General features: G+C 65.0%; 1 protein-coding gene across 2 annotated transcripts; it reads right to left on the minus strand.

Annotated features, from left to right (window-relative positions):
* Positions 1-465: 465 nt before the first annotated feature.
* Positions 466-9,602, minus strand: RHPN1 (rhophilin Rho GTPase binding protein 1). 2 transcript variants are annotated; one of them, XM_005215282.5, is made up of 15 exons: positions 9,387-9,602; positions 6,495-6,610; positions 5,348-5,476; positions 4,926-5,001; positions 4,303-4,380; positions 3,895-4,019; positions 3,637-3,803; positions 3,257-3,450; positions 2,761-2,917; positions 2,576-2,680; positions 2,154-2,348; positions 1,781-1,857; positions 1,421-1,567; positions 1,175-1,336; positions 466-840 (listed from the first exon to the last, which is right to left on the minus strand). In XM_005215282.5, exons 1-15 carry the CDS (start codon positions 9,465-9,467, stop codon positions 670-672), a joined length of 1,980 nt encoding a protein of 659 aa, XP_005215339.1. In that variant the 5' UTR covers positions 9,468-9,602; the 3' UTR covers positions 466-669. The 2 variants fall into 2 exon arrangements, with proteins under 2 accessions (XP_005215339.1, XP_005215338.1); XM_005215281.5 differs by having other exon boundaries at positions 2,761-2,920.
* Positions 9,603-10,916: the final 1,314 nt, after the last annotated feature.

Below are 10,916 nucleotides of genomic sequence, written 5' to 3' on the forward strand. Positions count from 1 at the left end.
GCGGGGCAGGAGGGAAGCTGGTCCTTCTCCAGCCTGTGGGGCACCAGGTGGACCAGTGGGGGGGTGCTCACCAGGGGTCACTGCGGGCCAAAGAGAAGCTGGGGTGGGGCGGTGGTCCTGAGGGAGGGTGTGGACAGGGGGTGGCATGCTGGGAGGAAAGGGATGGGAGAGCTCAGCCAGGGGCCTCAGGAGCCCAGCACAGGGGCAGCGGGCATCTGAGCTGCAGGGGCCGCTGCCACACATCCCCCTAGCCTGCCCCCTTCTCCCGTGACAGCTCCTTCCCGTCCGAGAGGAGTCCATGGACACCTCCACCCAGGCAGCTGCCCTCTAGTGGGCAGTCGGGACACAGGAGGACAGGGCAGCTCAGAGACAGTCTCCTGGCACGTGGGACTCAGTGCTCAGAGTAACTGTGACACATCTCGTGTGGGTGCTGCCCCTGGCCCCCGGCACTGGCTCAGACACATCTCATCAGACATCGTCTTTAATGGGCAGCTCTGGGCACTGGGTGGGGCAGCTGACTGGCTGAAGCTCCTGGGTCCTGGATCAGGAAGGTCTGCACGGGGGTCCTCGCTCCCAGCCAGCTGGAGCCTGCGCTGGGGCCCTTGTGTGGGGGGAGTCGGCCCCTCACCACCACCCTGGGCAACCCAGAGGATAAGGGCAGCAAGCAGCTCAGGGCTGTGGGGCTGGGGACAGCCTCCTTCCAGTCTTGCCCCTGTTGGCCTTGTGGTTCCAGCCGAGGAGGGGCCTGGGCCTCGGGCTGCCTCGTGAGGGCACTGGTGTCTCCTGGCCACACTCCTTCTGGCTCCTCAGAAGCCCCCCAAGGGCTGGCCGGCGGTCCCCCTGTGTTCACCATGGAAATGGATGTGGGTCAGCTCCCCTGGCCTGGCCTGCTTGTGGCCAGCTGGTGAGTGCCAGGGGACGAAATGGTGGGGATTCAGGGGGTGGGGGGTCCATGTGAGGATGGCCATGGGGCAGGGCCCCCATGGGTTTGCCCTGCTGGGGGGCAGCGCTCCAGAGGCAGCTTCTGCCCAGAGCAGCTGAGGGGCGGGCTGGGCCTCGTGGAGGACCGTCCCAGCACCCTCGTAGCATCTGTGGGTATTTGGGGCCTGGCCAAAGGCCAAGGCTGGGGCGGGACAAGGAGTTAGGGAGACCCTCCCAAGGCCCTGGGGCTCACCGAGACGGGCAGCTCGGCAGCAGGCAGCAGCGTGACCACCTGCAGGCTCACGCCCTCGTCACCCACGCCCTTCAGCTGGGCCACCACCTCCGCGTGCTTCCACCACCTGCATGGCTGCCCGTTCACCGACACGATGTAGTCACCCTCCTTCAGGCCAGCCTCCTGCAGCAGACGGGGGGAGTCCCACAGCACCCCTCCACCTCTGGGTGGTCCCACCTTCCCTGCCCTCCGGTGAGGGGGCCTCACCGCAGCCCGGCCCCCCGGAACGACGGCAGCAATGAGAACAGGCGAGTCTCCCCGCAGCGTGAAGCCGAAGCCTCCCTCTCCTCGAGACAGGTGAAGAGGCCCCACCAGCCGCCAGTGGTTCTTGGCTGAGAACACGGACAGGGGCCCCTGGGGGGGGTCAGGGGTCAGAGGTCAGAGGCCGGGCTGGGCTGCTGCACTTGGAGGAGCCCCCTGGCCTGGAGCACTCTTGCCCTCATCTCTCCATTTGGTGACAGAGACTGGTGGGTCAGCAGTGGGGCTGGGCAGGGTGGGGCCCCCCTCGAGGACCTGCCTGAGTGCCAGGAAAGAGCTGAGGAGGCGGAGGCCTGGGAGGGTGCTCACCAGGCGGTGGAAGATATCAGCTACCTTCACCCGGGAGAAGCTGGGTGTCCTGCCCTCTGGCCTCTGCTGCGTCTTAGCTGAAAGGATGAAGGTGAAGGGAGGCAGGGCTGAGTCCAAGGCTCAGGGTCCCAGGGTGGTGGCCTGAAGTGCAGCCATGCACTCCGGCCCCTCTGGGCACCACCAGCAGGAGGAGCCTGGTGGTTTTGGCGTCTGACGTCCCTGGGGGGACGGGGCAGGCACGGAGCAGCGAGGAGCTGTCATAGCGGCTCGCTCTGAGGGCTCTCTGTGTGGCCCATGGACCTTGATTGCAGGGGCCTCTGCCTGGCACCCGCGCTGGGGCCAAGACACACCCACCCCGGGGCCCGGTGCTCACGCTGGATGTCAGGGGCCTCGGTGGCCTCATGGAAGTCGTCCTCCAGGTCGAGCTCTGAGTACTTGGCCAGAGAGCGCTGCAGTGCCCGGGCCAGCACGGCCTGCAGCAGGTCCTCCCGGCGCAGGGCCCGGCACACGGCGTGCAGCTGCAGCGCCGCCTCCTGCCCCAGGAGGGCCCGCCTCAGGTGGGCCTTGCCTGTGGGACCGAGCTGTCTCATGCTGCTGGGGCCCCTCCAGGCCCCCACCCCACATGCAGCTGGAGGAGGGCAGGTCAGGGCTTCCGGGTTCATCCTGGGTCCGCCAGGGAAGAGCTGCCTCCCACGGGTGCCTGCCCTGCCCAGGAAGCCCCCCGCACTGTTGGCGCCCCATGGGGAGTGACGGCTGGAGTGGGGCGCTCACGGCGGCAGGGGCCTAGGGCCTCACCCAGCTTGCTGCGTTCCTCGCGCTCCTGGGGCAGCGCCGGGCCCCGGGCCTCAGCCGAGGCCAGGAACACCTTCTCGAGGACAGGGAGCTCCGACTCAGCCACCGCTGGAGGTCAGAGAGGGCGGTGAGCCGCCACACAGGCCCCTGGCAGCACGGCACGTGGGCACGCGGGGCGGGGCACTCACAGGCGCCGTCACACAGGCCCAGGGCCGCGTGGTAGTGGGCCAGGGCGTGGAAGTGCTCCGCCTTCACGTGCACCAGGGTGATCCAGGGGAAGGGCACATAGCCCCGGACGGGAGGCTGGGCCATGGTCCGATGCACCAGCCGGTACTCGGCCGCCACCTGCTGGCACACGGGAGGACGGAGGGGGCTGCCGCGAGCCCGGTGGCCTCGGCCCCGGCCTCTGCCCACCCTGGGGCCCCTCCTCCACCAAACTCCCAGTGGCCCTGCCCCACGTCGAGACGAGGTCAGGGGTCGGGGCCCCCAGTCCCTGCCCTGACTGGCATCACCCCAGACGTGGGGACTCAGGGCCCCGGGACCCTGAACAGTGCCCCCGAGGACAGCTGGCTTCCAGAGACGCCGCAGCCACCCCTCCTGGCCCCGGCCCGCCCCTCAGCTCAGCGGGCACCCGAAGAGCCGCAGCCTGGCCAGTCCCCTGGGACAGCCGCCCCCCACCCTCACCTGGGCCGCCTCCTGGGCGAGGCGCAGCTGGGCCAGGCAGTCGTGGGCGGCCCTGGGGGCCTGCAGCAAGAGGCCCTCGAAGACACACTCCTGGGCCTGGGCGCGCATGAGCTGCTCCAGCATGGAGAGCGAGGTGGGGCTCATGTCCGGGCTGGGTGCATGGGAGAAGTTCTCCCTCAGGAGGCTGAAGGCCCCTGCGGGGAAGATGGGGCTCAGGGGGGGCTGCCCAGCCCTCGCCCTAAGCCCCTCACAGAGGGCCTGTGTGTGCCGAGCCCCTCGGGCTAGGGGGCCACCACGCCTGTCCCCCCTACCCCGACTCTGGCCCTCGAGCCTGAAAGTAAGGACTGCAAAGGCACAGCTGTGAGGTCTGGCAGCCTCACCGGCAGCCCTCTGAAAGGCCTCCACGGCACGGCCGATGCCCTCGGGGCAAGAGCGGTTCTGGCGAGCCCCGATCTGGGTGTGCAGGGCACCGATGTTGAACAGCACGCTTCCCTTCTCGAAGGCCAGGGCCCGCTGCTGGGCTGGAAGCCCTGTCAGTGAGTCGTACCTGCAGGGTTGGGTCAGGCTGGGAAGAGTTCCCACAAGAAGCTGGGGGTCTCAGGAACGACCCCGGGGCTCCTGCCCACCCCAGCCCCTACCAGTGGAAGAGCAGCCCGAGGCTCCGGGCAGGGGTGACAAAGCGTGCCTCCAGGAAGCAGAGCTGGTTGTAATAGGCCGTGAGCAGCTCCAGGCCGGCCTTGCTCCTGCTGGGGGTCCGCGTGGCCTGCCAGATGGAAGTCAGCTGGGTCCTACCGCCCCCGCCCGCCCCAGGGCACACGCGGCAGCCCCTGGGATGTCACAGCTCCAGGGGGCGCCCCAGGGTCTGGGGGTGAACATAGTCACACGTGCCCTCCCGGGAGTTGCTGGGGCCCACACGTGCCACTCCAGGGGACTGCAGGGCGCTGGGGCGGGAGGCGGGGCAGGGTCCCCGGGGTGGGCACGGGCACAGAGCAGCCATTCCCAAAGGCCAGCATTCTCACGTGGGGGCTGGGGGTGCTGACACCCACCTGCCGCAGGTCCTCCAGCTCCCTGATCTCAGCCTCGTAGGAAGCTCCATCCTCCCCAAAGTGCCTGCAGATCAGCTCCTGAGGTGGTGGGGGGGAGGGTGGGCGTGGGACTTCCCTGGAGCCTCCCAGCCCAACATGGCTGAAGCCCCATAGTGAGGGGACCCCCACCACAGATGCGGGGCCCAGGGACTCGGGGATGTCTCTACTGGAACCCCTTACCCTTATTAACTCCCATGAGCCAAGTACTACCTGCCACCTGCCAGCAGACTCCTGAGGCAGAGGATGAGGCACCTTCCCGCTGGCCTGGCTGCAGGGGCTTGGGAGCCCCCACAAGGTCCCCCAGAACCTGAGGGTTTTCTCAGCACAGGTTCTGACTAGAGGGGGCAGCCCCCAGCCAGCAGAACCCTCAGAGCAGGAGTCAGGGACCCGGCAGCTGTCCTGGGACCTCCAGTTCTGCCGACATCTGTCCCAGGGTGCGTTCTGCAAAGCCCACCCGATCAAAATCCCCTCTGGCTGTGGAGGCCAGGTGGCTCCGGGTCAGACCCTTCTTCCCTCTGAGTCCTCACCTCAGTGAGACTGCTGACCAGGAAGCCCCTGAGAGCCAAGCCCAGGCTGCCACTTACCTTCAGGGGGGGCGCCCAGTCCAGGGGCTTGGTCTCCTTCAGCCCCAGGGGAATCATGGGGGCAGTGACGCCTTCGCTAGAACCAGAAGCAACGAGTCCAGACCCTAGGGCTGGACTCCGCTGTCCTCGGTGGCCCTGGGGTCACCCACTACCATGCCTGCTACACTGGACGCACTCCCCCCGATTCTGGAATGCCATGCCACATCCCTCAGGCCCTGCCTGGATGCCGGCCCTGCACACACAGGCGCTGGTGGTGTTCTCCCTCACGCTGACACATACACGCGCCTCTGGGGCCAGTCCGTGTCCCCACACACACTCACATGCACACACGCCTTTGGGGCCAGTCCGTGTCCCCACACGTACTCACATGCACACGCGCCTCTGGGGCCAGTCCACGTCCTTGCACACACTCACACACACACCTCTCAGGCTGGCCCGTGTCCCCGCTGCTGTCGAGCCCCGCCAGCTCCTCCTTCAGCAGCTGCAGGCTGGAGTTGACGTCGCTCAGTTCCAGGGCCACAGTCTCCCTGACGCGGGCGTTGCTGGTGGCTCTAGAGGAGGAGGCTGAGGTGAAGCCCCAGTGCTGCCAGGGGACCCATGCCCCAGGCCTTCATCGCAGCCCAAGCTCTGGAGCCCATTCCACAGTGATGTGCCAAGGGGCCCAGCCACCCTGGGGGGCAGTGGTGGGGTCCAGGGCCCACCAGATGACCCCCTCCTCTCTGAAGCTCCCTGTGGGCCATGCGGTTTCCTGTCCGTACATGTGTCATGACTCTGGCCCGAGTACATGTGCTCGGACCCAGAACTTCCAGGGTGTGAGTCCCCCCACCACCTCTCACTCCCCCAGGACACGGCTCATGCCTGTCCTCTGGAGACTGGAAGGCAACTTCCCTGGAGAGATGGGGTTGGACTCCCTCTGTGCCTGCCAGAGGGACCGGCGGCTGCCCAGGAAGGCATGGGGTGGACAGGGAGGCAGGGCTGCTAAGGTAAAGGAGGGCCTGGTGGAGCCCCGGCCTGCAGCTGGCTTTGCGCTCACTGGTGGTGGCTCGGGCAGGCAGGGCCCCCTCCCCGGGCCTCAGATCAGCACCCGGAGAACAGGTGGGTGTGAAGGTGTGAGCGCACAGGCTCCAAGGTAGAGATGAATTCCTGTCTCAAGGACTCATTCTCAGGTCCTCAACCTTGGGACACCTGTCACTTGCCACAGCTCAGCCTAAAAAGTGCAGCTGCTATGTCCATCCGGGTGGGGATATCCTCTCCAGCCTACCACAGAATCCGGCTGGCCCTGAGCTGCCCCTGCCAGTGAGGGCCACCGAGGTGGGGGCCCGAGTCACCTGTGAGCGTCCCAGCTGGGCACCATGGCTACCCCAGACCCTGGTGCGAAGTCCAGCCCTGCCTCTCGGGAGCCTGAACAGGAGGCCTGGTCATGGACTCACACGTGGACCAAAATACCGGGCACCCGCCGTGTCGCTGCCCTGCCCCGGGTGAGCCTGCCTCACGGGGGACTCTGGGAACATGGCCCTGCTTGCCTGGGGGTCCAGCCCTGGGCGGGTGTCCTGGGCAGCCAGCGCCCACCTGTACAGGTTCTCGGCGCCTGTCCGCATCCTCAGCTCCCTGTCGATCTGCTGGTGGATCCGGGCCCTGCGGCTCTGCAGGCGGCCATGCAGGGAATCTGTCGAGAGGTCACAGCCCTGCAGAGAGGCCACAGGTCACTGGGGCCAGGCCAGCAAGGACATGGCGGGCGGGGACAGGGCTGGACTGCCCTGGGAAGACGCTGGGCCCATAGGGTGCCTCTCTGGGGCTCAGCAGCCCGGCTGGAGCCCCGCCGGGAGATGGCCAATTGCTCCCAGCATCCTCCTGCACTTCTGAATTCCTTCTGTAACCCCCACGACCCATCCCGCCCACACAAACGCCAGACTGCGCACGTTTAGGTGGAGGGGATGCCCAGCCAGCTCCTGCCAGGGCACTGATGGAGAGCAGCCTGCCTGCAGGGTGCTGGGTCTCCTCTGGGCCATACTCACTGTGGCCGGGCTCCATCCCAGTTGGCCACTTATTGTGGCAAATGCCCAAACCACAGGCCCCAAGGGTCACTCCGCTCACAGGCAGCAGGCCAGGCCTTCTGACAACCCCATCTGAGGTGTCTCAGTGCGGTTCTGCCCTGCACACGGGCCCCAGGCAGAGACCCCTGCGGCAGGTTGAGAGGGTGAGAGGTTTCCTCTGTCAGGGGAGGGGCTTTCAGGGCCCCAGTGGGACTGGTGCACCTGTGGCCATTTAGGGACCTCCCGGCCTGGTCGGTCACCAGCCTGAGAGTTGGGAAGGACTTCTCAGAATGTTCTTCCCTGGACCATGTCCTCAGGCTCAAGTGGTCTCCTGGCCCGGGAACAGAACAGGGAAGAAGACACAGTGCCTCCCAGGACCCCACCCTGAAGGCACAGACGTGCAGGGCTAATGCAGCCTCTCTGCAGTGGCCGCTGTCTTGCACAAATCTGAGGAAGTATGTCTGTACTGCCACAGAAAGAGCAGTCCCCGCCTTCTGGGGGCTATAGCTTATCCCAGCCCCATGCAGGAGGCACCCTAAAGAAGGCCTTACTCTCTTGCACAAACAAGACTCATGGCACATGGCCACCTTGGATTATGGCCCAACATTTCCTCCACATTCCAGTGTTCTCAGGAGAGATCAATCAGGGAAGACTTCCTGCAGGAGGAAGCATTCTTCTGGGACTTCCAAGTGGTCCTGAGGTAACTGGGGAGAGGGAACTTGTCCCCATCAAACAATGGGAGAGAGAGAGCAACCACCTTGGATAACTGCCTGCTGGGGGACTCTGGGCAGGTCCTCGTCTGTAGATGGAAAGGGGGCTGGTGTCAAGGTGGCATCAGGCAGGAAGAAGACAAAACACGGCTCTCCTCTCTCCGCTCTGCTGGTTGAGTGTCTTCCCACTGGCCTTCACCTCTTCCCCATGGTACCTCCCGTACCCACTTGGTGCAGAAGGGAATGAGAAGAGGACACGGGCAGTCTCCCTTCCAGGAGACCTGAGAATCCGGAACAGGGGGCATGCCACAGCTAAAGCTCTACTCCTCTCCCTCTGAAGGTCCAACTGCACAGCTCCAGCCTAAGGTTCTGAGTGAGCAGAAAGGCTGTCTGCCTGGGGAGGGGCGCTCCATGTACTGGGGAGAGGCTGCCAGCCCCGCGGGACTGTCTGTCAACACAGCTCATCGGGTGTCCGATGTCAAGTGCCCCCGGAGAGATGTGCTTGAAGGCAGGAGACCATAGTCCCCTCTGAGGCCTGCAGCCAGCACCCCTCATGGCCTTGTGACCCCAGCGCGCCCTCTAGGACACAGGCTGGCTGCATGACTTGGTGGGAAGCGCAACTGTGGCCCAATGTGCAGTGATGGGTGGTGCTCACCCCCATTTCCACACCGGGTGAAGGGGTCTGCCAGCTCGCGCATGTGTGGAAGAACCCCCACCTGATGGAGAAGAGCAGCGAGCCTCTCCCACACCCTCCCTGCTGCAGCCCTGGCAGCACCGGTCTAATGGATCCCCCAGAAGCCCAGGAGGAAACGGCAGGGGCAGTGGCCAGAACTGGCTAAGTGTGCAGGCAACCAGGCCAGCGCAGGTCTGGTAACAGACTGGAAGATGCTTGGTGGTACCGGACTGAAAACTCTTGTGTATGTGGATGCCCAAGTCCTGGCATAAACACTGGGAAGCCTTTCAGTGACTCCCAGGGAACGACCAGGCTCCTAGACTGCAAGGTGAGGCAGCCAGAGCACGTCTCCTCCTCAGACACAGACTCAAATGTCTCCACCCTCCTCCCTTGTACAGCTTTTCAGTCCTCCTGGAAATAGTCCACAGTCCACAGCCCCCGCAGGATCAGGGGTTTCAGGAGGGGGCAGAGGTGCGGGGAAGTGAGGAGGGACAAACCACCCTGCTGGGAAATCCTCCAGCCATTTCCTGTACCCGGGTGCATCAGCCACCTGTTGCTAAAAGTTCCATCAGACACAGAGCTGGGTGGCCAGGGCACAGCTGAACAGCCCTAGGAGAGACAGAACAGCTAGGACAGGAGGAATGACGGATGCCAGGGACAAACACGAAGGCCACGGGCTGTCATTGACCAGAGCCCAGCACCTGCCAGAGAAGGGGGTCCTGGAGTGTTAGAGAAAACCACGAGCTGCACTTGCGCTCCGACCTGTTCCGGTCGACGCAGGAGGGGTCCCCCAAACGCACTAGACAGGAGCCCAGAGGCCGGGCTCTGGCTCCGCACGGGTCCCCAGTTCCTCAGCGTTAAGCCCACCTTGCCTCTGAGGGGCGTGCGATACGCGACGTTTCGCCCCGGAGTCCAGCGGCGCGCTCGGACGGGAGAAACCAGCGCCGATCCCGCAGCCCAGCGCTCGCCGGCTGCAGCGGGCAACAAGAGCGGCCGGGTCTGGGAACCCAACTCCCGGCGCCCCCCGGCCGTCGGGCACTCCCACCTTGCGGACGGTGCCGGCCGCTTGCAGCCGGGCGCTCTCCTCGCCGGCTCCCGGGCCGTCCGATCTGTCCTCGGGGACCATCGCCGCCCGCTGCTCGGGCCGCGCCCGCCTGGAGGCCGTCGCCGGCGCAGGGACCCCGGGTGCTCGGACCCGGCACTGCCCTCTCCTGGGGGTGGCGGTCCCGCCGGCAGGAGGGGCGGGGCGCAGGCCGCCGAGCGTGCGAAACTTCCTGCTGCCCAATCGGCGGCCGCGGCGACTCCGACGGACAGCAGCGCTGGCCAACCAGAGCATGAGGGAGGTGGTTCTCGAAGCCAGGCCCTGCCCACTCGCGGCCGCGGAGCCCCCGGGGAATGCGGTCGCCCCTGGCAACCGCCGGCCGGCGGAAAAGGGAAAAACAAGGCGCAGCGCAGGGCCCAGGGGCAGCCGGGATTCCACCCGCCGGGCGGCGGGGCCCCCTCGGGGCTAATCCGAAAACACCCGCAATGGCTTGTTAACGGTTTTCCTGGCACGAGCGCCCGTGCAGCCTTTAAGGTCCGCTTTTCTGTCTCCACTCGGGGACCCAGGCTCTGGCCTGGTGACCCCAGTGCGGTGCCGTCCATTGTCACACTTCCAGAACCTTCCTCGGGAACCCGCCTCTGGAGCCCACAGTCCAGAACCCCCCTTGGCAACCTGCTTCTAGAATCATCTTACTTGCACCACTTACATCTAGAACTGACTTACCTCCCGGGACCGGCCTGCCTCCAGAACCAAACTCTCCCTAACCTGCTCTCCCTGCAGGGTTACCCCAGGCCCTTCATAATTTCTCTAGTTATGGCAGGGAGAAGGTGATGGCACCCTACTCCAGTACTCTTGCCTGGAAAATCCCGTGGATGGAGGAGCCTGGTGGGCTGCAGTCTGTGGGGTCGCAAAGAGTCAGACACGACTGAGCGACTTCACTTTAACTTTTCACTTCCATGCATTGGAGAAGGAAATGGCAACCCACTCCAGCGTTCTTACCTGGAGAATCCCAGAGACGGGGGAGCCTGGTGGGCTGCCGTCTATGGGGTCGCACAGAGTCGGACACGACTGAAGCGACTTAGCAGCAGCAGTTATGGCAACTTTGGAACGCACTCAGATTTCATGTGGGGCTCACCTCACCGCACACCAGGGGCAGGAACACCAGAGCATAAGCAGTAGCCATAGCACATCTTCATCAAGTTCTGATAAAGTTCCAGCCTTGTCCATTGTAACCATCTCCCCACGGTCCCTGCCATGCCTCGGTGCAGAGCCCTGGGCCCCTCCCCAGATGGCCAGGCCAGATCCTGTCTTTCCCCAGAGCTAAATCCGGTAAGCTAAGCTTCTTGGCCAACCCTGGCCATCTGAAACAGTAGTAACAACAAAATAAGGTAATTGTTAACTCTGAGGAAAATAAAATGTAACACAGGATATGACCTGACTTAGCTGTGTATTTCAGGTTGTCCTGGCAGCTTGACCATAGGACCACCATAAGGAGTTTCTGTTAGGAGGAGGGGAGAGGGGAAGGGTTAAGAA

The sequence above is a fragment of the Bos taurus genome, chromosome 14 (assembly GCF_002263795.3).
Source record: "Bos taurus isolate L1 Dominette 01449 registration number 42190680 breed Hereford chromosome 14, ARS-UCD2.0, whole genome shotgun sequence".
Lineage (NCBI taxonomy): Eukaryota > Metazoa > Chordata > Mammalia > Artiodactyla > Bovidae > Bos > Bos taurus.

Bases quoted from the DNA above. Each gene is read 5' to 3' on its own strand.
- RHPN1 (XM_005215281.5), bottom strand. From the start codon at position 9,467: ATGGTCCCCGAGGACAGATCGGACGGCCCGGGAGCCGGCGAGGAGAGC. The intron at 5,002-5,347 runs GTGTGTGTGTGA...TTCTGGTTCTAG, and splicing joins GACACGGGCCAGCCTGAGAG to CGAAGGCGTCACTGCCCCCA. The intron at 2,921-3,256 runs GTGAGGGTGGGG...CCCGTGTGCCAG, and splicing joins TCGCCCAGGAGGCGGCCCAG to CAGGTGGCGGCCGAGTACCG.